At 42.0% G+C, this 27,454-nt stretch overlaps 1 protein-coding gene across 1 annotated transcript; it reads left to right on the plus strand.

Annotated features, from left to right (window-relative positions):
• Nucleotides 1–1,093: 1,093 nt before the first annotated feature.
• Nucleotides 1,094–26,653, plus strand: LOC143296389 (eukaryotic peptide chain release factor subunit 1-like). Its single transcript, XM_076608283.1, has 11 exons — nt 1,094–1,465; nt 7,806–7,981; nt 9,421–9,560; nt 10,693–10,831; nt 11,405–11,595; nt 13,026–13,155; nt 18,365–18,520; nt 19,887–19,951; nt 22,210–22,282; nt 23,695–23,769; nt 25,054–26,653. Exons 1-11 carry the CDS (start codon nt 1,368–1,370, stop codon nt 25,134–25,136), a joined length of 1,326 nt encoding a protein of 441 aa, XP_076464398.1. The 5' UTR covers nt 1,094–1,367; the 3' UTR covers nt 25,137–26,653.
• Nucleotides 26,654–27,454: the final 801 nt, after the last annotated feature.

The following is a 27,454-nucleotide window of genomic DNA, read 5'->3' on the forward strand; positions in this document are numbered from 1 at the left end:
GTTTTGATGGTAAAATTCTACCTTTAATCAAATGGCTTATGTATAATCAGTAAATTTATTCGGATGCCATATTTTACCAGTATATGTGAATGCTTTTAAAAAAATAATAACTCCTGCATGCTTCTGCTAGATTTATTCTTTTTGTTTTACTGGCGTTCAGTTGGTGGTTTTGTTTTGATTTGTATTCTCAGTTGTTGTTGTTTTTTTTGTTGTTGTTTTTTTTTGTTTCCACCCAGCTGTAACAAAAAAGGTTTTATGCAAGCAAAACATTCTGTTGGATGAAATAAATCATTGTGAACCACTCACAGTTAGTGAAATGTTTCATGTCTGTTGCACTGATGTCACGGACCAACAGTCAACATGCAATGAGAAGAGAGGAAAGGAATTTGGCATGAATGGACGTGTTGGGTTGATAGCAAGTAAAATTATAAAGCAAAAATATGCCTGCTCTGCACTAATGTGCCTCTCATTTGGTGGATCCATCTTTTCTAAAATCGTGGCATGCACAGTTTCTTTCAAGCTTATTACATGCACACACACACACACACACACACACACACACTCACACGCATGCACAAGTACATACACAATTGCATATACACATATGCACACACGTGAGCGTGCAGACACATGCTCACACTCACATACATGCAAACACGGAGACACGTGCGCGCACGCACGCACACTCACACACACACACACACACGTACGTACTCACACACACGCGCGCGTGCGCTCGCGCTCTCTCTCTCTCATACACACACAAAACCTGTAGTTGTAGTAGTATAAGGACTGGCATTTTTGCCTTCAGGCCTCGCGGCCTATAAACGTCTCCTCTTTACAAAGGGTGTCTTTCAACCTTTCTCTGGCATGCACACACCACATAAACATACTCAAAAGTGCACACATGCATTTATCATGGCATTGACATTCAAGTTTCTTTTGAACATGCGCTTTCATGTGTTGTGTGCAACACTGATCTAACCGGCTAAACAGAAATTCTTGTGTGCAACACTGCTGGGGATTGGCCAATTGCAACTTGTCTTGCTAGTGCCCTTCGGCAGCCACGAATCAATGACGTCACGATTTTCACATGGTTCCCTACATGGCGACATGCGATCAGCTTGGATTGCGGCATCGTGAAGACAAACTTCTGTGTTCTCAGGGAAGTTATCTTCAGAAAACATAAACAGATTGTTGTGTGACATTTTTGCTGACATTTGGCAGCTTGTTACATACAGAGAATCTGTTAAAAACACCCGGAAACACCGGCAAGATCCTTCGGCATTCGAACTCCGGCATCCAAGCAGACGAACATCTGCTGATTATCTGGAGCCGTTGAAAAGTGAAATTGTCGTTTTATTGGGATGGCGACCAATGGAATTGACGGCGAGTCCAGTGCGGATAGAAATGTGGAAATATGGAAAATAAAAAAACTTATCAAGAGTCTTGAAGCAGCCAGAGGGTAAGTTATGGAAGTGATTTCAAACGGATATTTGATCTTCTCTCAAATCTTTTGATCTTGAAAATAAAGCTAACAGCGAAAGCGCTTCTTCTTCTTTCTTCTTCTTCTTCTTTCCGTTACACGACCAATATCGACTTGCCGATGACGATGAAAACTTTTTATTTATTTATTTATTTGTTTAGAATTGATAGAAAACGCAAGAACAAGCATCCGGTGCGCAGTTTTAATGTGTTTGATAGTATGCCAGAGGGGAAAGAAAGTGGCTGATATTAGTGAAAAACGGATTTGTCGGTAACCACTATTTCATTTTTATTTGGAACATCAGCTGATCAGACTTATAAGGGAGGGCAGACCAGACTGAAGAGACATCACATGAACACAATAACACTAATAAAGGTCTCGGGTCTGTTGTTTGTCATCATGACCAGACTATTAATTTTATAAACTTTTATATTGACAGTATGAATATGTTTAAGAAAAAAATCATATTTTATGTTAGAGTTTTAACAACTAGTTGTATCTTAATAGTTAAACTTTATAGAACTTTCATCATGTCAAACTTTACTTTAGTGTAAAGTCAGTCTTAGATTGACATGAGACTGTTGCAAGCACTCTATAGATGTGCAGCCGCAACCAATGTGTTCTGACACAATATGCTTGATTAAAGTTTTTATTTATTTTTTTTTTTTTTATACAAGTCTGTACAGCTACAAAGTACAAGCATGTGTTGATGTACACGGGTGCACATGTACAGACACACACACACACACACACACACACATGCTCCCAGTCTGACTGATATTCACTTGTTAAGAGTTGCAAAAAATGAGAAAAAAAATCAAACATTTAATTATCTTAATATTGATAATAGTGGTGAAAAAAAATAATGCAGTTATTACATTACAGTGCAGCTATCAGCAATTTTTAAGAGTTTATTTGGAGAACTGACTTACTGCCAAGAGCAAATGTGCCTCAGTTGCTATCATTTTCTTCTATACTTTTGGCTTAGAAATTTATGTCAAATAGTATATTGATAGAACGCTGTTTAGATTATGCATTGTGACTCCAGTGAGCATGTTTGATTCTGATGCAGTGATTTTATGGTGCCTAAAATGTTCTCAAAAAAGAGTAAACTCTATCACATTTTTTGGTTGAAATTAAACAGAGATTAGAGAAGGTTTATAATTTCCATCCCCAAAACCTCTGTCATGACTATCATAATTTCATTCTGTGAGAGGCACAGTGACCATCACCATACCATGCATATTGTTTTCATGGGGCTGTCAGTATAGATGGATCCACTATAAATAGTATAATTAACAGTAAAAATTTGTCTTTAAATTCCTGAAATCACAGTGACTTAGTTAACACTATGAAAAAATATTGAATACCTTCAGAGATACCCCCCCCCCTCCCCCAACACACACACACACAAACACACACATATGATGCACATACTCCCTCCCTTACACATTGTATGTTCCAGTGAAATGCGCAATACAACCAGTACATCATGTTAGTCAAGCCTCTTGGAATCATACAGTATTGGCACCATGGCAGATTGGAAACAGTGTGTGATTTTGCACACTGATATGATACTGCACGCAGCTTAAAAAAATGCATTATAAGTTTAACAACATACACTAATAGAGTTAGTAACTCACCAAGTACTGTTTTAAGCTTTGAGAAATGTCATTTATTCAGTGACCCTGAGTAATCAATGGTCTGATTTCAAGTACTCTTAATCAGCAGCTTAAAAATTTTTTTAAAAAACATTGAGAGGAAGTGGCCGCTATGTGTGTATTTGTGTATGGATGCACGCATGGGCGTGTGAGTGCATGTGCCCACGTGTGTGTGTGTGTGTGTGTGTGTGTGCACGTGTGTGACTGTGTCACTGTGTCAGTGTGTGTGTGCCACCTGTATGTGTGTGCCACTGTGTGTGTGTGCATGTGCATGCATGCGTGTGTGTGTGTGTGTGTGTGTGTGTGATACATTTGTCTGGTAAAAGCAGTTTATAAAACATGCTTGCACTATTGCAGAAAACTGATTTTACCTACAAAAGCAGAAAATACAGTCTCTCAAGTCCTTGTCTTGCAATTTATTATGTTTTCAGTAAACTGAAATAATAAAAGACATGTGATCATGTCATGTCTGTCAGTCCATCTGTGCTATTAACCCCTTGACCACCGACTGGTAAAACGAGGTCAGTGTGGCAGGAGTTTGAAGTGCAGTTACTGCTCTTTGTCTATTTAGTTTAAGACTACTTTTGAAGGGTGAAATTTAAATTCATTTACAAAAGGGAACAGCCCCAAGAGGAAAATGTTCAAATAAAGAATAATTGATGACCAGCATCATGATCTGTAATTGTAAGCTCAGTTTTATCACAATGACTGAAAGAGGTAACACTAACAGCCCTTCACCGATGAGCATACTCGTCACCAGCAGCCATGGAGTATATATTTTTGCCTTCTTCCCTCTGCACCCAGCCCACTGACTACTGACGAAGGGAACCCATTCACTGTATTGACAAGACAGCAGTAAGGTGAAGTACTGTGAACCGGCCCACTTACTACTGACGAAGGGAACCCATTCACTGTATTGACTCAGTGACTGAACAAGACAGCAGTAAGGTGAAGTACTGTGAACCGGCCCACTTACTACTGACGAAGGGAACCCATTCACTGTATTGACTCAGTGACTGAACAAGACAGCAGTAAGGTGAAGTACTGTGAACCGGTCCACTGACTACTGACGAAGGGAACCCATTCACTGTATTGACTCAATGACTGAACAAGACAGCAGTAAGGTGAAGTACTGTGAACCGGTCCACTGACTACTGACGAAGGGAACCCATTCACTGTATTGACTCAGTGACTGAACAAGACAGCAGTAAGGTGAAGTACTGTGAACCGGCCCACTGACTACTGACGAAGGGAACCCATTCACTGTATTGACTCAGTGACTGAACAAGACAGCAGTAAGGTGAAGTACTGTGAACCGGTCCACTGACTACTGACGAAGGGAACCCATTCACTGTATTGACTCAATGACTGAACAAGACAGCAGTAAGGTGAAGTACTGTGAACCGGCCCACTGACTACTGACGAAGGGAACCCATTCACTGTATTGACTCAATGACTGAACAAGACAGCAGTAAGGTGAAATACTGTGAACCATCCCACTGACTACTGACGAAGGGAACTCATTCACTGTATTGACTCAATGACTGAACAAGACAGCAGTAAGGTGAAGTACTGTGAACCGGTCCACTGACTACTGATGAAGGGAACCCATTCACTGTATTGACTCAATGACTGAACAAGACAGCAGTAAGGTGAAATACTGTGAACAGGTCCACTGACTACTGACAAAGGGAACCCATTCACTGTATTGACTCAATGACTGAACAAGACAGCAGTAAGGTGAAGTACTGTGAACCGGTCCACTGACTACTGACGAAGGGAACCCATTCACTGTATTGACTCAATGACTGAACAAGACAGCAAAGGTGAAGTACTGTGAACCGGCCCACTGACTACTGAGGGAACCCATTCACTGTATTGACTCAGTGACTGAACAAGACAGCAGTAAGGTGAAGTACTGTGAACCGGTCGAGTACAAGTCCACTGACTACTGATGAAGGGAACCCATTCACTGTATTGACTCAGTGACTGAACAAGACAGCAGTAAGGTGAAGTACTGTGAACCGGTCCACTGACTACTGACGAAGGGAACCCATTCACTGTATTGACTCAATGACTGAACAAGACAGCAGTAAGGTGAAGTACTGTGAACCAGTCCACTTACTACTGACGAAGGGAACCCATTCACTGTATTGACTCAATGACTGAACAAGACAGCAGTAAGGTGAAGTACTGTGGACCGGTCCACTGACTACTGACGAAGGGAACCCATTCACTGTATTGACTCAATGACTGAACAAGACAGCAGTAAGGTGAAGTACTGTGAACCGGCCCACTGACTACTGACGAAGGGAACCCATTCACTGTATTGACTCAATGACTGAACAAGACAGCAGTAAGGTGAAATACTGTGAACCGGTCCACTGACTACTGACGAAGGGAACCCATTCACTGTATTGACTCAATGACTGAACAAGACAGCAGTAAGGTGAAGTACTGTGAACCGGCCCACTGACTACTGACGAAGGGAACCCATTCACTGTATTGACTCAATGACTGAACAAGACAGCAGTAAGGTGAAGTACTGTGAACCGGTCCACTGACTACTGACGAAGGGAACCCATTCACTGTATTGACTCAATGACTGAACAAGACAGCAGTAAGGTGAAGTACTGTGAACCAGTCCACTGACTACTGACGAAGGGAACCCATTCACTGTATTGACTCAATGACTGAACAAGACAGCAGTAAGGTGAAGTACTGTGAACCGGCCCACTGACTACTGAGGGAACCCATTCACTGTATTGACTCAATGACTGAACAAGACAGCAGTAAGGTGAAGTACTGTGAACCATCCCACTGACTACTGATGAAGGGAACCCATTCACTGTATTGACTCAATGACTGAACAAGACAGCAGTAAGGTGAAGTACTGTGAACCATCCCACTGACTACTGATGAAGGGAACCCATTCACTGTATTGACTCAATGACTGAACAAGACAGCAGTAAGGTGAAGTACTGTGAACCATCCCACTGACTACTGATGAAGGGAACCCATTCACTGTATTGACTCAATGACTGAACAAGACAGCAGTAAGGTGAAATACTGTGAACCGGTCCACTGACTACTGACGAAGGGAACCCATTCACTGTATTGACTCAATGACTGAACAAGACAGCAGTAAGGTGAAGTACTGTGAACCGGCCCACTTACTACTGACGAAGGGAACCCATTCACTGTATTGACTCAATGACTGAACAAGACAGCAGTAAGGTGAAGTACTGTGAACCGGCCCACTGACTACTGACCAAGGGAACCCATTCACTGTATTGACTCAATGACTGAACAAGACAGCAGTAAGGTGAAGTACTGTGAACCGGCCCACTGACTACTGACGAAGGGAACCCATTCACTGTATTGACTCAGTGACTGAACAAGACAGCAGTAAGGTGAAGTACTGTGAACCGGCCCACTGACTACTGACGAAGGGAACCCATTCACTGTATTGACTCAATGACTGAACAAGACAGCAGTAAGGTGAAGTACTGTAGACCAGTCCAGACTGGTGGTTCTGTGTGTTGATTATAAATATCAGTGTACAGCCAGACTGTGCATTACAGCAGCACTAGAAATAGCACTGCTGCAAAGTTTACATAGTTTGCAAAGTTTGTGGTTAGAGTGGGGTGGTGGAGGTGGTGGAACTGGAAGGAAGACTGTGTGACATGAGACTATAGATAATATTGTAGAGAGAGTGTGTGTGTCACTGTGTGTGTGTGTGTGTTCAGATCTCAAGTCACTTTATGTTTTTACAGAGGTTGAAATGAAAGGGTTGAATTAACAGGATTTACCCTCATAAGCAGACAGATGTGTGGCATAGAGGGAATCGTTTGAACTGAAAGCAGACACTGAGAGTAAGACAGTATAAAAGTGGAATTTTCTACAGAATTTTGCCAGGGACAATCTGTTTGCTCCATTGGGTTCTTTGACATGTTGCACATTGTCATGGACCTTGGTTTTTCATCTCATCTGGAAGACTAGCACTTGGACCATCACCCACGGTCTACTGGAAGGAGACAAATTACACACAACATGTTTGTTCATAAGTTATTATGGGACGCAAACCTGTGGACACATGCTTCTTAGTCAGGTGTGTTACCACTTGGCCACCACTTCACTGTTCTTACTTTAGTACAGATTAGATCTATTTTCATTAATTCTGAGAAAAAAAAGGAACATTAAAAAAAAAATATATATATATTACTTACAAATTCCCCATATCATGTATCATACCACACAAGAGCACATGATAGAACTGGAAGAGGAAAAACAACATATATATATATATATATATATATATAATACTACAAATTGGAGATATGTATATTTGAAAGAAAAAGGCACAACACACACACACACACACACACACACACACACACACACACACACGCACACAGAGCAAACACTGAGCCACAAGCACACACACTAGAGGAATACACCAATAGAGGGCGGACATAGGGGGAGTGCAGAGGGTGGGAGGAGACATACAACTACAAGGGACTATGCTTTGTCACATCCAAAGGCCATTTTTTGAACAGGTGGCTTTTAAGTTTTCCTTTGAAAGAGGACAGAGTTGATGAGTGCCGGAGTTCCAGACATGTACATGTTGCTAATACATATACATTTTATCTGTGTAGGAATGGCACAAGTATGATCTCGCTCATCATTCCACCCAAAGACCAGATTGCTCGAGTCAACAAAATGCTAGCTGATGAGTTTGGAACAGCGTCCAACATCAAAAGTCGTGTCAATAGACTGTCTGTGTTAGGTGCCATCACGTCTGTACAGCAGAGACTGAAACTGTACAGCAAAGGTGAGTGTGTGCCATCACGTCTGTACAGCAGAGTCTGAAACTATACAGCAAAGGTGAGTGTGTGCCATCACGTCTGTACAGCAGAGTCTGAAACTATACAGCAAAGGTGAGTGTGTGCCATCACGTCTGTACAGCAGAGTCTGAAACTATACAGCAAAGGTGAGTGTGTGCCATCACGTCTGTACAGCAGAGTCTGAAACTATACAACAAAGGTGAGTGTGTGCCATCACGTCTGTACAGCAGAGACTGAAACTATACAGCAAAGGTGAGTGTGTGCCATCACGTCTGTACAGCAGAGTCTGAAACTATACAACAAAGGTGAGTGTGTGCCATCACGTCTGTACAGCAGAGTCTGAAACTATACAACAAAGGTGAGTGTGTGCCATCACGTCTGTACAGCAGAGTCTGAAACTATACAACAAAGGTGAGTGTGTGCCATCACGTCTGTACAGCAGAGACTGAAACTATACAGCAAAGGTGAGTGTGTGCCATCACGTCTGTACAGCAGAGTCTGAAACTATACAACAAAGGTGAGTGTGTGCCATCACGTCTGTACAGCAGAGTCTGAAACTATACAGCAAAGGTGAGTGTGTGCCATCACGTCTGTACAGCAGAGTCTGAAACTATACAACAAAGGTGAGTGTGTGCCATCACGTCTGTACAGCAGAGTCTGAAACTATACAGCAAAGGTGAGTGTGTGCCATCACGTCTGTACAGCAGAGTCTGAAACTATACAGCAAAGGTGAGTGTGTGCCATCACGTCTGTACAGCAGAGTCTGAAACTATACAACAAAGGTGAGTGTGTGCCATCACGTCTGTACAGCAGAGTCTGAAACTATACAGCAAAGGTGAGTGTGTGCCATCACGTCTGTACAGCAGAGTCTGAAACTGTACAGCAAAGGTGAGTGTGTGCCATCACGTCTGTACAGCAGAGTCTGAAACTATACAGCAAAGGTGAGTGTGTGCCATCACGTCTGTACAGCAGAGTCTGAAACTATACAGCAAAGGTGAGTGTGTGCCAGCTTGTGCGCATGTCACTTTGTGAAATTGTTAACAGGGTGCACTTGACTTGTCAGTTGTGATATGTATGGTGTGTGTATGTGTATGTTTGTGTGTGTGTGTATGTGTGTGTGTGTGTGTGTGTATGCAAGTGCATAGGTAACACAGTCACTATGGAAAGTCCATGAATATTATGATTGTTAATATTGTTGTCGAGTACAGGACTTGTCAGTCTGTTAATTTTCAAAGAATCTCTCTTTTATTGTGTGTTTTTTGTTTTATTTATTTATTTATTTTTTGATGCTGTTGCTTTTAAATGACAGTGGAAAAATACTGTTTTTGTTATTTGTGAATTATTCTGATTCATTTTCCATAGTGTAGTTTATGCATATTTATTTCTAAGTGAGTTGTGCATTTGAACATGTTTGATTTGTGTGCAGTTCCACCCAACGGCCTTGTGATATACTGCGGCACCATCATCACGGAGGAGGGGAAGGAGAAGAAGGTGAACATTGACTTTGAGCCCTTCAGACCCATCAACACCTCCCTCTACCTGTGTGACAACAAGTTCCACACAGAGGTAATGCTGTGCACACACACACACACACACACACGCACGCACACGCACACACGCACATGCACACCCTTCCCATCCCCACCCCCACCCACACACACGCACACAGCACACTGTTGCTTTAGCTGCTTTGAGCATTTGTTTTTAAAACTGAACTATAATTAGATAGAGTTTAATTCCCTGTTTACTGAAATGAGATCAGTGTACTATGTTTTCATTAGTGTTATATATGACACATTATTACATGTGGATTTAAAATGGACTGAACACATGCAACTTTTCTCATCGGAATGAACATGCATTGGCCCACATGCATACTGTGTTTGTTTATATATTCATGTTTGCTTTTTTGTATGCTTGCACCATATTTGAAACAGTTATCCTTGACAGTATGAATGATGGAATGTGTTGCTCCTGTTTTTGACAGTATTAATGATGAAATGTGTTGCTCCTGATGTTTTGGACAGTATTCATAATGAAATGTGTTGCTCCTGATGTTTTGGACAGTATTCATAATGAAATGTGTTGCTCCTGATGTTTTGGACAGTATTCATAATGAAATGTGTTGCTCCTGTTGTTTTTGACAGTATTCATAATGAAATGTGTTGCTCCTGATGTTTTGGACAGTATTCATGATGAAATGTGTTGCTCCTGATGTTTTGGACAGTATTCATGATGAAATGTGTTGCTCCTGATGTTTTGGACAGTATTCATAATGAAATGTGTTGCTCCTGATGTTTTGGACAGTATTCATGATGAAATGTGTTGCTCCTGATGTTTTGGACAGTATTCATGATGAAATGTGTTGCTCCTGATGTTTTTGACAGCATTCATAATGAAATGTGTTGCTCCTGATGTTTTGGACAGTATTCATAATGAAATGTGTTGCTCCTGATGTTTTGGACAGTATTCATAATGAAATGTGTTGCTCCTGATGTTTTTGACAGCATTCATAATGAAATGTGTTGCTCCTGATGTTTTGGACAGTATTCGTAATGAAATGTGTTGCTCCTGATGTTTTGGACAGTATTCATAATGAAATGTGTTGCTCCTGACGTTATTGTTTTATTGACTGATTTAAATCAACCTGTTAATGATTAATTTACGACAGTGAATTTTGTTTTCAATTTTCTTCCAGGCCCTCACAGCGCTGTTAGCAGATGACAGCAAGTTTGGTTTCATAGTGATGGATGGAAACGGTGCCTTGTTTGGAAACTTATCAGGAAACACACGTGAAGTTTTACACAAGTTTACAGTTGATCTACCCAAGAAACATGGTATGCACAAAAGCAAAAAGAAGAGAGAAAAAAAAAAGAAGAAGAAGCAAAAGCAAACAAACCAAAAATAGTCTGTGGATCAGATGGGTGCAAGTCTGTTCTTGAGCTTTACTGCTGTAAACTGTATGTGTGTTAAAAAAAAAAAGGTCCGTAGAGTGGTTGAATGAATGCTGGGTGTTTGTGTGTGTGTGACTGCGCTTAAGTTTGCAAAGCATGGCACACTTTTGCTCTTGTTTTAATTCTTTTATACTTTTTAAAAACTTCAACCATTTTGCCTTGTACGTATCTTACTCATATTTCAATGCATTCATATTTGGTTGTTTTGTTTTATTTGATTTGTTTAATTTTATGTTAATGTTTTTACTTAAACCTAGGATAGGCTGTGAAGGCCTGACTAGTGAATTGAGTCTGTGCACAGGCCAGGCATTCCTGGTCATTCTGTCTCTTTCTTTTCTTTTTTTATGAAGCAGATGTGGTGTAGTGTATATGTATATCTATAGAGAGAGAGAGAGAGAGGAAGAGAGATCAATACGACCGCTTTGACCCCTCTTCTGGTGACACTCTTTGCCACAGGAAGAGGAGGGCAGTCGGCGCTGCGTTTTGCCCGGCTGCGCATGGAGAAACGGCACAACTATGTACGCAAGGTGGCGGAGGTGGCGGTGCAGCTGTTCATCACCAACGACAAGCCCAACATCTCCGGCCTGGTTCTGGCCGGCTCCGCTGACTTCAAGACGGAGCTCAGCCAGTCCGACATGTTCGATCCCGTCAGTTGGGGGGGCTCCCTTTGTTTTGTTTTGTTTTCCTTGGCTAAACGCAGTCATGTGTATGCACATGCACACGTGTGTGCGCGTGCACACAAACACACACACACACACACACGTGTCCGCACATGCACATTCATGCACACATGCCATAAAAACGTGCTCCTGCCCCCCCCACACACATGCACACATGCACTCTCATACACGCACACTCACACACATGCACATGCACACACACACACAATCACTCACTCACTCACACACACACACACACACACACACACACACACACACACACACACACACACACACTCACTCACTCACACTCATTCTCCCCCCTCTCTCACTGACACTACAGCAAACTGGGTATCTCCAGTCTCTGGATCTGGTGGAGCTCAGTCAGTCTGATATGTTTGACCTGGTCATTCGACTCGGTGGAACTGGAAAGTCCTGTTTCTTTCATTCTTTCCCAGACACATTGATGCGTGTGCACATGCACCCACGAGCATGTATACACACTCACACAGGCATGTACATGTGCGCACACATACTCAGACACACACGCGAACAAACAATACACTCACACGAATAGGTACAAGCACTCACTTGTGCTCACACACACAGAGTAAAATGACACACATCAGTGATTCCCACATACACACATGCACACTCACATTCACATACACACACTTTCACATGTGCACAAACACACACACTCAAACACACACACACACACACTCACACTCACACTCTTCACTTATGCTGAATAATGTATGGGATGTTGTACCTGTTGTAGTTGTAATTACAATTACTTGTATATGTGTACATGCTAGTCTTAGAAAAAAACCCAAACTTTTTGTACTCGCAGTACTTATTTATTGGTAAAAACCCAGTCATTTCACTTATACCAAGTACAGATATTTCCATACTGAACTGGGCACATTCATTTTCAACTTCTCATTCAGTTGCATTTTGGGGGGGCATGGGTGGGGGGTTATGCCTCGTGTTTTAGCGTGTTGGCTATAGGCTCTTCATTCTTCACAGGTATTTTCAAGGGGATTTAGCATGTTTTTGATGATGTGTGCATTTTGTGTGAACTGAAGTATGACTTTGACAATGCACTCAGCTTTTGTAGGGCGGGTCCCCAGACACTGTTGTGCAGCTGCAATGATGGCGTTCAAAAGTGTCCAATTTTGTGTGTCCAGATTGAATTCTGCCCTTGTTTAAATCAAAGGTTAATTTTCTGTCTGCTTCAGGAAACAGATTGAGTTTGTATAAATTTGTGCCTCTCTCTGTTCCACTCTCATCTCAGTTCTGATTGTAAATTCTGGATGTTGCCAGTTTTGTATGGTGTTTTTTATGGCGTTGATGATCAGCACATAGTAACATTTTTCTGTAATATTGACCATGTTGTATTGATGATGTGTGAACAGCGGCTACAAGCCAAAGTCATCAAGATCGTGGATGTATCGTACGGGGGGGAGAACGGATTCAACCAGGCCATTGAACTAGCTGCAGACAGCTTGGCCAACGTCAAGTTCATTCAAGAGAAAAAACTTATAGGTCAGTGTTCACTGGGCTTGATAGTAACTATTTGTTGGATATTTTCAGAGGCTTTGTTTTTCATTCTTTGAAATTATAATTCAATCACCTGTGAACTAATGTTATCATCTGACTCCATTTGACATCAGTGTGTGTGGTGTGTATAAAGAATGCCTGTGTGTAAAGTTTGAATGCCCCTGGTTGGTGCATGAAATAAACGCCTTGCCTTGCCTTGATTCGTGGTCACTTTGACAGGCAGTATCTTTTCTAAAAGCGCCTAACTGGCAAATGGTTGCCTTGCTATTGAGCCTCACTGAGTCGGCATTCCCTAGAGTGGAGACTACTGTTATATGTCATTTCAGCAACTTTCCCTCTGAATTATTATTTTATTTGTTTGTTTAACCCATTCAACCCTGGGCAGTTTACAGCCTCAGCAGGCTTCCATGTTGTATTGATGCAGAAACCCCCCCAGAAAATACAATCTTTTTCCTTCAGAGTACGTGTGCACACACCTAGAAATACTGTAATTAATTCCTCCCCATGCGGTTTGTGCATAATATATGTATGAATGTCAAAATTGTTTTGAAGAGACAAATTTTGATGCCAGAGCAATGCTTGAGTGTAGGGCTCAGTGAGTTAAACTTTTCAGTTTGTTCCAGAAAGCCTGATTAGATTTGGTTTGGTTTGCTGAAGAGTGCATAAGCGCTTGCACATATGTATGCAAAACTCCTACAACAAAAAACACAAACAGCAAAAACACAGTGGGTCAGAAATTACAGCTAATTAATGCACATATTATTTGATAAATTCATGTGCAAATAATCCAACAAGTTGAAAAAATAGAAAAAAATATTACTAACATTGACAGAAAAAAAAAATCATCGTTGAATAACATTAAAGAACAAGTGAGAACTTTTTTTAATTAAAAAAAAAAAAAATGTGTGCAGTAGTTTTCTAAGACAAAAACAGCTACAGTTATATGTCAGATGATAACGTGAATGTGTTGCTAATGCTTTGAAGCTTATTAATCAAGACTGGAAAATTCATTTATAGGTGCATTAAGAATAGTCTTAGGGATAGTTGATACCAGAACTGTTGTGTCTAGCTCAGTAGAAACCTTGTTACAGCTTTTTTTCTCTCCGCATTATTTGCTGTGTGCACCAGTAAAAACTCAGGGATAGATGCACACAATTTAGCATCTGTTAAAAACAGGGTTAGTGTGGAGTAGCTGAACATTGGTACCTGGATATCCACCACTCTCCCTTTTCAGCAGTCCAGCACATGAATTTTAAAAAGAATTCAGTTTGGCGGTGTGTTTTGCATGGACATTTTTTCAGTCTGGGAGAAAAAAAAAAGGAATTTTGTTTGGTTGCAGCTGTGGGAACCCTGTGAAAAGTGTACTTTGTGTCACACAGTTTGACCACCATGCTATACATCCCTTGTCTGATGGATTGGTTACTGAGGATTGTTAGATCCGTTGACCGTTGTGTGCAGGGCGGTACTTTGATACAGTTTGACCACCAAGCCATACATCTGTTGTCTGATGGATTGGTTACTGAGGATTGTTAGATCCGTTGACCGTTGTGTGCAGGGCGGTACTTTGATACAGTTTGACCACCATGCTATACATCTGTTGTCTGATTGATGGATTGGTTACTGAGGATTGTTAGATCTGTTGACTGTTGTGTGCAGGGCGGTACTTTGATACAGTTTGACCACCATGCTATACATCCCTTGTCTGATTGATTGGTTACTGAGGATTGTTAGATCTGTTGACGGTTGTGTGCAGGGTGGTACTTTGATACAGTTTGACCACCATGCTATACATCTGTTGTCTGATGGATTGGTTACTGAGGATTGTTAGATCCGTTGACCGTTGTGTGCAGGGCGGTACTTTGATACAGTTTGACCACCATGCTATACATCTGTTGTCTGATGGATTGGTTACTGAGGATTGTTAGATCTGTTGACCGTTGTGTGCAGGGCGGTACTTTGATACAGTTTGACCACCATGCTATACATCTGTTGTCTGATTGATGGATTGGTTACTGAGGATTGTTAGATCTGTTGACGGTTGTGTGCAGGGCGGTACTTTGATACAGTTTGACCACCATGCCATACATCTGTTGTCTGATTGATGGATTGGTTACTGAGGATTGTTAGATCTGTTGACCGTTGTGTGCAGGGCGGTACTTTGATACAGTTTGACCACCATGCTATACATCCCTTGTCTGATGGATTGGTTACTGAGGATTGTTAGATCTGTTGACTGTTGTGTGCAGGGCGGTACTTTGATACAGTTTGACCACCATGCTATACATCTGTTGTCTGATGGATTGGTTACTGAGGATTGTTAGATCCGTTGACTGTTGTGTGCAGGGCGGTACTTTGATACAGTTTGACCACCATGCTATACATCTGTTGTCTGATGGATTGGTTACTGAGGATTGTTAGATCCGTTGACCGTTGTGTGCAGGGCGGTACTTTGATACAGTTTGACCACCATGTCATACATCTGTTGTCTGATGGATTGGTTACTGAGGATTGTTAGATCTGTTGACTGTTGTGTGCAGGGTGGTACTTTGATACAGTTTGACCACCATGCTATACATCTGTTGTCTGATGGATTGGTTACTGAGGATTGTTAGATCTGTTGACTGTTGTGTGCAGGGCGGTACTTTGATACAGTTTGACCACCATGCTATACATCTGTTGTCTGATGGATTGGTTACTGAGGATTGTTAGATCCGTTGACTGTTGTGTGCAGGGTGGTACTTTGATACAGTTTGACCACCATGCCATACATCTGTTGTCTGATTAATGGATTGGTTACTGAGGATTGTTAGATCTGTTGACTGTTGTGTGCAGGGCGGTACTTTGATACAGTTTGACCACAATGTCATACATCTGTTGTCTGATTGATGGATTGGTTACTGAGGATTGTTAGATCTGTTGACTGTTGTGTGCAGGGCGGTACTTTGATACAGTTTGACCACCATGCTATACATCCCTTGTCTGATGGATTGGTTACTGAGGATTGTTAGATCTGTTGACTGTTGTGTGCAGGGCGGTACTTTGATACAGTTTGACCATGCTATACATCTGTTGTCTGATTGATGGATTGGTTACTGAGGATTGTTAGATCTGTTGACGGTTGTGTGCAGGGCAGTACTTTGACACAGTTTGACCATGCTATACATCTGTTGTCTGATTGATGGATTGGTTACTGAGGATTGTTAGATCTGTTGACGGTTGTGTGCAGGGCAGTACTTTGACACAGTTTGACCACCATGCTATACATCTGTTGTCTGATGGATTGGTTACTGAGGATTGTTAGATCTGTTGACTGTTGTGTGCAGGGCGGTACTTTGACACAGTTTGACCACCATGCCATACATCTGTTGTCTGATTGATGGATTGGTTACTGAGGATTGTTAGATCTGTTGACTGTTGTGTGCAGGGTGGTACTTTGATACAGTTTGACCACCATGCTATACATCTGTTGTCTGATGGATTGGTTACTGAGGATTGTTAGATCTGTTGACTGTTGTGTGCAGGGTGGTACTTTGATACAGTTTGACCACAATGTCATACATCTGTTGTCTGATTGATGGATTGGTTACTGAGGATTGTTAGATCTGTTGACTGTTGTGTGCAGGGTGGTACTTTGATACAGTTTGACCACCATGCTATACATCTGTTGTCTGATGGATTGGTTACTGAGGATTGTTAGATCTGTTGACGGTTGTGTGCAGGGCGGTACTTTGATACAGTTTGACCACCATGATATACATCTGTTGTCTGATGGATTGGTTACTGAGGATTGTTAGATCCGTTGACTGTTGTGTGCAGGGTGGTACTTTGATACAGTTTGACCACCATGCCATACATCTGTTGTCTGATGGATTGGTTACTGAGGATTGTTAGATCTGTTGACTGTTGTGTGCAGGGCGGTACTTTGATACAGTTTGACCACCATGCTATACATCTGTTGTCTGATGGATTGGTTACTGAGGATTGTTAGATCTGTTGACTGTTGTGTGCAGGGCGGTACTTTGATACAGTTTGACCACAATGTCATACATCTGTTGTCTGATTGATGGATTGGTTACTGAGGATTGTTAGATCTGTTGACTGTTGTGTGCAGGGTGGTACTTTGATACAGTTTGACCACCATGCTATACATCTGTTGTCTGATGGATTGGTTACTGAGGATTGTTAGATCTGTTGACTGTTGTGTGCAGGGCGGTACTTTGATACAGTTTGACCACCATGCTATACATCTGTTGTCTGATTGATGGATTGGTTACTGAGGATTGTTAGATCCGTTGACTGTTGTGTGCAGGGTGGTACTTTGATACAGTTTGACCACCATGCTATACATCTGTTGTCTGATGGATTGGTTACTGAGGATTGTTAGATCCGTTGACTGTTGTGTGCAGGGTGGTACTTTGATACAGTTTGACCACCATGCTATACATCTGTTGTCTGATGGATTGGTTACTGAGGATTGTTAGATCTGTTGACTGTTGTGTGCAGGGTGGTACTTTGATACAGTTTGACCACCATGCTATACATCTGTTGTCTGATGGATTGGTTACTGAGGATTGTTAGATCTGTTGACTGTTGTGTGCAGGGTGGTACTTTGATACAGTTTGACCACAATGCCATACATCTGTTGTCTGATTGATGGATTGGTTACTGAGGATTGTTAGATCTGTTGACGGTTGTGTGCAGGGCGGTACTTTGATACAGTTTGACCACAAAGCCATACATCTGTTGTCTGATTGATGGATTGGTTACTGAGGATTGTTAGATCTGTTGACGGTTGTGTGCAGGGCGGTACTTTGATACAGTTTGACCACCATGCTATACATCTGTTGTCTGATGGATTGGTTACTGAGAATTGTTAGATCTGTTGACTGTTGTGTGCAGGGTGGTACTTTGATACAGTTTGACCACAATGTCATACATCTGTTGTCTGATTGATGGATTGGTTACTGAGGATTGTTAGATCTGTTGACCGTTGTGTGCAGGGCGGTACTTTGATACAGTTTGACCACCATGCTATACATCTGTTGTCTGATGGATTGGTTACTGAGAATTGTTAGATCTGTTGACTGTTGTGTGCAGGGCGGTACTTTGACACAGTTTGACCACCATGCTATACATCTGTTGTCTGATGGATTGGTTACTGAGGATTGTTAGATCTGTTGACGGTTGTGTGCAGGGCGGTACTTTGATGAGATCAGTCAGGACACAGGAAAGTACTGCTTTGGGGTGGATGACACCCTGAGGGCCCTGGAGATGGGGGCTGTGGACACACTGATTGTGTGGGAGAACATGGACATCCAGCGATTCATCCTCAAGAACCACACCACCGACGGTGAGTGGACTGACGGGGATTTTAGTCTTGATGTTGATTGGTCATCAGATTTTGGTCTTGTTACCGATTTGTAGTGTCAGAGAAATATAACCTGCATCTTTTTGTATATTATCAGATTTCAGCTATCCTGATAACGTTTTTAGAGAAATCTATCCGTAACAAGAATGTGTTTTGCTGGTTTTACATTTGTGGCAGCTGTAAAAACCAGTGTTGAGCAGGAAAAGTTTGATAACAAATCAGCCCCTTGACTGCTGTTGACGAGTCAGCTGGTTAGCCAAGGGCTACAGCCTCACTGGTCATACTGGACAGGATATCAGTCACCAGCCTTTATTGGGAATATTTCCTCTGGGCTTCATATTACTTTTGTTCACCAAAATCAAAGACTCTGCTTCAGAATGCACAAAGAGTAGTATGTGTACTTATAAATAAGTCATGCCATGCTGGCCTCTTTTCACCAAGGTGCAGCACACACACACACACACACACACACACACACACACATTTCGTGGGAAATGAGCGGGTGGATCATTGTGGGAAAGAAGGCGCAATGAACATTTACATTGCCATAGAAATCATATTCCATATTCTTTACAAGGTTATTCTGTGCTGGAGAAAACTTGCTGGAACCATGTCAATAAACTAAAACAGGAGTCTGACCCTGACAGAGAAAATACTGACAATAGCTCGCGAAAAATTGATCGCATATTTTCTTTCAAAACAAAAGGAATCACAATAGCAGAAGGCTCACCAGTCTAATATACAGACTACGACTGGATGCTATGAAAACAAAATATACTTCAAATGTGACTTGCATTTGCCACAATGAAATTATCCCTGTGCATATCATCCATAAATGTGAACAGTTAAAACCATATTTACCTGTGTCATTTACAAAATCTGCAGTTCCATCTGCTTCCATTAGAAATGTCTTATATGATAATCAAAATGTGTTTGAAATAGTTTAGTGTTTAATTTGGAGCCCAATTGGCTCTTTGTTGTGATTCTGCTGGTTGACTAGTTTATTTTATTTCATTAATATTTTTCTTCCTTTTCTTTTTCTTCCTTTTTTTTTATTTTTATTTTTTTTTTAATGCTAATTGAGAAGAGAGGAACAGGGAAAGTAGTGATGATTTAAGACATGGGTGGGGTGGGGGAGATGATGGATTTCTGTCTAAAATCACAAATGTGGATAGACATTAAGCAAAAGAACAAATGAACGAGCACAAACGCACACACACACACGCTTGATCCACCGAATGCAGATATGGAATGCCTTAATGATTGTAGAGACCACTTGAAAAGGTCTGTTTTTAGATTTGTAACAAGAATATAGCGGAAATGGAGTGTGCCTGTGGGGTGTGTGCAGAGGAACGCATCTTGTTCTTGAGGCCTGAGCAGGAAAAGGACAGAACGCATTTCACAGACAAAGAGGTAACTGGGATGCTGATGTGGCACAGCACACAGTGTTCTGTTTGTGGCTCACTGTGTGTGTGCTTGTGTCACTGTGTGTGTGTGTGTGTGGCACTGTGTGTGTGTGTGTGTGTGTGTGTGTGTGTGTGTGGCACTGTGTGTGTGTGTGTGTGGCACTGTGTGTGTGTGGCACTGTGTGTGTGTGTGTGTGGACTGTGTGTGTGTGTGTGTGGCACTGTGTGTGTGTGTGTGTGGCACTGTGTGTGTGTGTGTGTGGCACTGTGTGTGTGTGGCACTGTGTGTGTGTGTGTGTGGCACTGTGTGTGTGTGTGTGTGGCACTGTGTGTGTGTGTGTGTGGCACTGTGTGTGTGTGTGTGTGGCACTGTGTGTGTGTGTGTGTGGCACTGTGTGTGTGTGTGTGTGGCACTGTGTGTGTGTGTGTGTGGCACTGTGTGTGTGTGTGTGTGGCACTGTGTGTGTGTGTGTGTGGCACTGTGTGTGTGTGGCACTGTGTGTGTGTGTGTGTGGCACTGTGTGTGTGTGTGTGTGGCACTGTGTGTGTGCTTGTGTCACTGTGTGTGTGTGGACTGTGTGTGTGTGTGTGTGTGTGTGTGAGAAAGAGAGATTCTGTGTGATGTGTGTGTCATTTTGTGTGTGTGTGTGTGTGATGGTGTGTATATTTTATTTTATTTATTTATTTATTTATTTTATTTATTTATTTTTATTTATTTATTTAATTATTTATTTATTCTTCTCAAGGCCTGACTAAGCGTGTTGGGTTCCGCTGCTGGTCAGGCATCTGCTTGGCAGATGTGGTGTAGCGTATATGGATTTGTCCAAACGCAGTGACGCCGGCTCCTTGAGCTACTGATACTGATACTGAATAATCACTAGTGTGTATATGTTTGTGTGTATACATTTGTGTGAGTTACTGTCATGTGTATGTGTGTTTTGTGCACTCTGATCATGGTAATCAGTACAAGGGAGGGGCACTCAGTATCTGAACAGAGAAAAACTACTGGAACAACAGAATGACAGTGTATGTCATACAAAATAGCAACCACATACCAGCTGCGATTTCACATATCGTTCAATTCTGATCATTCCAGTTAATGTGTTCTCCACAGATAGGCAATCTGTAGGGTGAGAATGATGTCCCTTCTGCAGGAAACGTGGCCCTTCTAGAGCCTGATTTTCGTGCTATGATCCATTATGACTTGTGCCGGAGAAAATCATTCTTTTAAACATTTTGAAGTTTGTCACATTGCTTTGTCACACAAGCTCCATGCAGAACAACTGTTTTAAACAAAAATATTCAACAGCTGAACCTGTGCTTATAGAGAGTTGAAATATTTCTTCACAGTGAATGTTTGTTTTATTACAAAAGATGCAGTAAATTTGCCCATGTTGTTTCAGGGGGCAGACTTTAACTGTCAGGCTTTTTCTTTTGGATTTTGTTAGTAATGATCAGGAAATAGAGCTGTTAAACATACATGCTTATGCAAGTTCATTTCATGTGCAAGTGTGCTTGTGTGCACACTCACACACACACACACACACACACACACACACATGTACACACAAATATGCACGCATGCACACACACTTTCAGCCTTGAATGCTCTTTTGTATGCTAACATGCTGATACATCCTGAGGTTCTGAGAATCTGATGTTCCTAATGGGGTTGGACACTGTTCAGTTTATCAAAACTGAACGTTATGGATCTGTTGTTTATCCATGTGGTTTGATCACAAAGCCAGTTTTGACAGATTATAAATAGAGTAAGGAATGTTTTTTGTTTACATAGTTTTTAGTTGTTTTTGCTTTTTTTTTGTTTTTTGTTTTTTTGTTTTGTTTTTTTGGTGGGGGGAGGGTGGTAACAAATTTGTGTTTGATCTTGATTTCTTGGGTCTGCAAAAAATTGGAAAAATGTTTTGCCCTTCAGAGCCTGGAAAAGTCTTGGAGTTTGAACAAAACTCTTGACCAGTACTGTTCACCAAAGAGCTCAGTGCATTATTTAAAAAACAACAACAAAAACCCAAAAGCCCCTGAAATGTGACAAGAAATGAATATGGATACCAGGATATCCACTGATCTCTTTCATCAGCAGGGTGTCAGGCAAATCTTTTATTCACTTTGGCTTTGTGTTTGGTTGGGGGGGTTCGGGGGTGGGGGAGTGAAGTCTTGTCTGGAAAAGGCCTGGATTTTGGCTTGGTCTCCTGTGTGGGAACCTCGGCAGTTTTCTAAATGAGCAGTATGTCTTTTGGTGATGTGCAGACTGGTGTGGAGATGGAGTTGATGGAGCAGATGCCCTTGTTGGAGTGGTTTGCCAACAACTACAAAAACTTTGGTGGGTTTTCTCTCTCTCCACTCCCTGCACTGTCTGCAGTCCTGTTGTCGACTTTTGTGTGTTGACTGAAGTGTGTTGTCTTGTGTCAGCTGTGGTGTGTTGTGTGTCGACTGTGGTGTGTTGTCATGTGTGTCGACTGTGGTGTGTTGTCTTGTGTGTCAACTGTTGTCTTGTGTATCGACTGTGGTGTGTGTGTGTCGACTGTGGTGTGTTGTTATGTGTGTCGACTGTGGTGTGTTGTCTTGTGTGTCAGCTGTTGTCTTGTGTATCGACTGTGGTGTGTGTGTGTCAACTGTGGTGTGTTGTCTTGTATGTCGACTGTGGTGTGTTGTCTTGTGTGTCAACTGTTGTCTTGTGTATCGACTGTGGTGTGTGTGTGTCAGCTGTGGTGTGTTGTCATGTGTGTCGACTGTGGTGTGTTGTCTTGTGTGTCAACTGTTGTCTTGTGTATCGACTGTGGTGTGTGTGTGTCAGCTGTGGTGTGTTGTCTTGTATGTCGACTGTGGTGTGTGTGTCAGCTGTGGTGTATTGTCTTGTGTGTCAGTTGTGGTGTGTTGCTTCGACTGTGGCAAGTTCTCTTGTGTGTCAACTGTGGTGTGTTGTGTTGTGTGTCAACTGTAGTGCGTTGTCTAGTGTGTGTGGACTGTGGTGTGTTGTCTAGTGTGTGTGGACTGTGGTGTGTTGTCTAGTGTGTGTGGACTGTGGTGTGTTGTCTAGTGTGTGTGGACTGTGGTGTGTTGTCTTATATGTTGTGTGTCAACTGTGGTGTGTTGTCTAGTGTGTGTGGACTGTGGTGTGTTGTCTAGTGTGTGTGGACTGTGGTGTGTTGTCTTATATGTTGTGTGTCAACTGTGGTGCGTTGTCTAGTGTGTGTCAACTGTGGTGTGTTGTCTAGTGTGTGTCAACTGTGGTGTGTTGTCTTTTGTGTGTTAGCTGTGGTGTGTTGTCTAGTGTGTGTCAAATGTGGTGTGTTGTCTTATGTGTTGTGTGTTGACTGTGGTGCATTGTCCAGTGTGTGTCAACTGTGGTGTGTTGTGTTGTGAGTTGTGTGTTAGCTGTGGTGCTATGTCTAGTGTGTGTCAACTGTGGTGTGTTATGTTGTGAGTTGTGTGTTGTCTTGATTTGAATCTTATGTGTGCTGAAACATAGGTTGGTGAATTGGTCTTTTACTGTTACTTTCAATATTTTTAATGCGATTTAGATATACATGAATTTTACATGGAATGAGCAAGACATGGATGAATTGGTCTTTGTAACGTTGACAGCATTGACCTTTAAACGTTAGTTTGTGTTCTCTTCCACGGGTTTGAACAGCTGACGGGTGTTCAGTTCTGGAATGGCCGTTAGGCTGTGGGCCAGGCTATACGCAGCATGGTTTGATTTGATTTGAGTTACCTGCCCTTTGTGTGCAGGTGCTACTCTTGAAATCATCACAGACAAATCCCAGGAAGGGGCCCAGTTTGTGAAAGGATTCGGGGGAATTGGAGGTTGGTTGTATTCTTTGTTTGTTGTTGATTTTGTTTCTTTTCACTCGTATATATTTGGTTATGTTATCAGTGGCATGTATGTTAATGGAATTAAACATCATATTAGTTGGTGGTGTGTGACTTTAATTGAAAATCACAATTGGAAGGTTGAACTCTAATTGAAAATCACAACTGGAGCGATGAACTCTTATTGAGAATCACAACTGGAGCGATGAACTCTTATTGAAAATCACAGTTGTAGCCATGAACATTATGATAATGGTTTGTTTATTATATGTATGTATCTATAACTGATCTTTTCATGAATATTTTTATTATTATTATTTTTTGTTGCATTTACTTGTGTGGTGAAAATTGTTGAAAAAGTTTCTGTTTTTAGATGTGTTTCTTTCTGTTTCCTAATTTGGAAGAATAAATGAAATAACTTTCAAGTTTAGCTTCTTCATGTTTTTTTCTCTGTAAGAAAGCAGAAGTAGAAATATAAATACTTTGAATATAGTATTTATCTTCTTGATTCTGTTCAAGAAGCGAAAGAAGTAGAAATATAAATACTTTGAATATAGTATTTATCTTCATGATTCTGTTCAAGAATGGCGTTGATAAATCATAATGTTCGTTATCTCCTCCAGGTGATTATCCTAATATTTGAGTTCACTACAAAAAAAAATTAAATTAAATTAAAAAAAAAAAAAAGAAAGAAGGGAAAAAAAAGATACAGGACATTGTGTGTTATCTCACCAAGGTGGTGAAGCTTGGTTGATGGTCAAGTCCTTGTGAGTGAAAGGAAAAGCAGCAGAGAGAAGGTGTGTGTATCAGTGTCACCTGTTGTGCAGGACGTTCTGCACGGCTCACAGCACACTGCACAGCAGGAAATGACCACCTTGTGGGCAGCACTGTGTCGGTCAGTCAGAGACACAGCTTTTACAGGGGAAGAGATCATCAAAGCTGAGGCCTTCTTGATGGCTGTGTACCGTCCTTTCTTGTCAAATTCACACCGACACTGGAACTGCTATGCGTTGCTAGAGGGTCATGTCGTTGATACCATCATATCTGTGTTGTCCTCACCCGTGTTGTGTTGATGAACTGGTTTCTGTCCTTCCAAGGCCCTTTGGTTGGAGCAGCATTGAAATGTTGTGGAATCTTGCAGGTTGCTGTGAATGATGCCTGCTGCGTCCTTCCACTGGGCGTTGTAGGGACAGCTGAATGTTATCAGTGACTCGAGTATTTTGGTCAGTTGCTTCAGCAGTTAACTGTGTTTTCCTGTTCTTCTCTCGGTCTCTTCAGGCATTCTACGATACCAGGTGGACTTTCAGTTGATGGAGCCCATGATCAGTGACTTTGATGACTTTGATCTGGACGACTATTGAAGGGCCCTGCCGGCTGGACGTGGCAACACTGACCGCTCCTGGCTTGGGGGGACCGTTGAGCTCCAGGCATAGGCACAGACGTCTCCAGCAGAAGGTTTGACTGTGTCTGCCAGATGGGTAGATGGGGGCCGTGTCATGCCTCGCACATCGGAGCACAGCCAGGACATGAGAGGGTGGTGGTTGGAGAAAAACAAAACATCAAGAAACTCTGAGAGTAGTCAGTGTGATAGGATATTCAGGGAAGTTTGCTTTCTTTATTCTTCCCTCTGAAATGCTGGTTCATTGTGAGTGTGGTGATTGCTGGTGTGAAGGACATGTTTCCATGATGATTTTCTCTGTGTGTTTGTGTGTGTTGAGGGTGTGTGTGTGTGTGTGTGTGTGGAATGGACTGTTTGGCTGACTGAAAGTGAAAGTGTGTGCTGTGAAAGTGCTCTTTCCTCATGTCCCAACTTCATGTTTTGTCACTGACAGTGATTACGATACTAGTATTATTATTATTAATATTGATACTTCAGTCAGAGACCAAACTCTGTGAGCTTTACAAACATTCAGACATTTACACAGCAGGCTGCCTGTCTGGGTAGAGCCGACTTAGAGCTACCTTCAGGCGCTCATCATCCGTTTCCTGCGTCATTCAGTCAGGCTTCAGTCATGTGCATGGACACACATGTCTATCAGAGTGGATTTTACTGCAAGATTTTGCCAGGCCAGGGCCAACTCCCTTGTCGTCGTGGGATGTTTTATGTGCACTAAGTACATGCTGCACACAGGACCTTTGGTTAATGTATCATCTGAATGACTAAGTGTCCAGACCACCACTCAGGGTGTAGTGGATGGGGAGAAAATTGTGATGAGTGTGAGATTGAAGCCTGTGTCGGGACATTCTCTGCCTTCCCTGGTGGACGTCTGGCCACCAGTGCACGGTCGACCTGATGTTCAGAAGGTTCTTTGTGGACAGCCACAGCATTTACTTCACTTCTGTATACACTTTCTTCTTTCTTGCTTGTGTATATCTACATCTTTTTTTGTGTTCAATTTTAATCAGCTTTTACATTTGGCTTGATTTCTGAAAGGGCGTTATGGTTAAAGGGTGTACGACAGGAGGAAAAACAGGACAGGAAAAACAAATAAAACTGCACGCAGGAAAAAATACAAAAAAAATGGGTGGCGCTGTAGTATAGCGACGCGCTCTCCCTGGGGAGAGCAGCCCGAATTTCACACAGAGAAATCTGTTGTGATAAAAAGGAATACAAATACAAATACAAAACTGGAGTTTAAAAAAAACAAACCTGTTGGTTGTTTACCAGTGGTTTGAAATGAACCTGTTGTTGGTGTAGTGTGTCAGTGTGGGAGTTGGTTGTTTACCAGTGGTTTGAAATGAACCTCCTGTTGGTGTAGTGTGTCAGTGTGGGAGTTGGTTGTTTACCAGTGGTTTGAAATGAACCTGTTGTTGGTGTAGTGTGTCAGTGTGGGAGTTGGTTGTTTACCAGTGGTTTGAAATGAACCTGTTGTTGGTGTAGTGTGTCAGTGTGGGAGTTGGTTGTTTACCTGTGGTTTGAAATGAACCTGTTGTTGGTGTAGTGTGTCAGTGTGGGAGTTGGTTGTTTACCTGTGGTTTGAAATGAACCTGTTGTTGGTGTAGTGTGTCAGTGTGGGAGTTGGTTGTTTACCAGTGGTTTGAAATGAACCTCCTGTTGGTGTAGTGTGGGAGTTGGTTGTTTACCAGTGGTTTGAAATGAACCTGTTGTTGGTGTAGTGTGTCAGTGTGGGAGTTGGTTGTTTACCAGTGGTTTGAAATGAACCTGTTGTTGGTGTAGTGTGGGAGTTGGTTGTTTACCTGTGGTTTGAAATGAACCTGTTGTTGGTGTAGTGTGTCAGTGTGGGAGTTGGTTGTTTACCTGTGGTTTGAAATGAACATGTTGTTGGTGTAGTGTGTCAGTGTGGGAGTTGGTTGTTTACCTGTGGTTTGAAATGAACCTGTTGTTGGTGTAGTGTGTCAGTGTGGGAGTTGGTTGTTTACCAGTGGTTTGAAATGAACCTGTTGTTGGTGTAGTGTGTCAGTGTGGGAGTTGGTTGTTTACCTGTGGTTTGAAATGAACCTGTTGTTGGTGTAGTGTGTCAGTGTGGGAGTTGGTTGTTTACCTGTGGTTTGAAATGAACCTGTTGTTGGTGTAGTGTGTCAGTGTGGGAGTTGGTTGTTTACCAGTGGTTTGAAATGAACCTGTTGTTGGTGTAGTGTGTCAGTGTGGGAGTTGGTTGTTTACCAGTGGTTTGAAATGAACCTGTTGTTGGTGTAGTGTGTCAGTGTGGGAGTTGGT

The sequence above is a fragment of the Babylonia areolata genome, chromosome 2, assembly GCF_041734735.1.
Source record: "Babylonia areolata isolate BAREFJ2019XMU chromosome 2, ASM4173473v1, whole genome shotgun sequence".
Classification (NCBI taxonomy): domain Eukaryota; kingdom Metazoa; phylum Mollusca; class Gastropoda; order Neogastropoda; family Buccinidae; genus Babylonia; species Babylonia areolata.

Coding starts and splice junctions, on each gene's coding strand:
- LOC143296389 (XM_076608283.1), top strand. CDS start 1,368: ATGGCGACCAATGGAATTGACGGCGAGTCCAGTGCGGATAGAAATGTG. Junction 18,521..19,886: donor CAAGAACCACACCACCGACG/GTGAGTGGACTG, acceptor GGGTGTGTGCAG/AGGAACGCATCTTGTTCTTG. Junction 23,770..25,053: donor AGGATTCGGGGGAATTGGAG/GTTGGTTGTATT, acceptor CGGTCTCTTCAG/GCATTCTACGATACCAGGTG.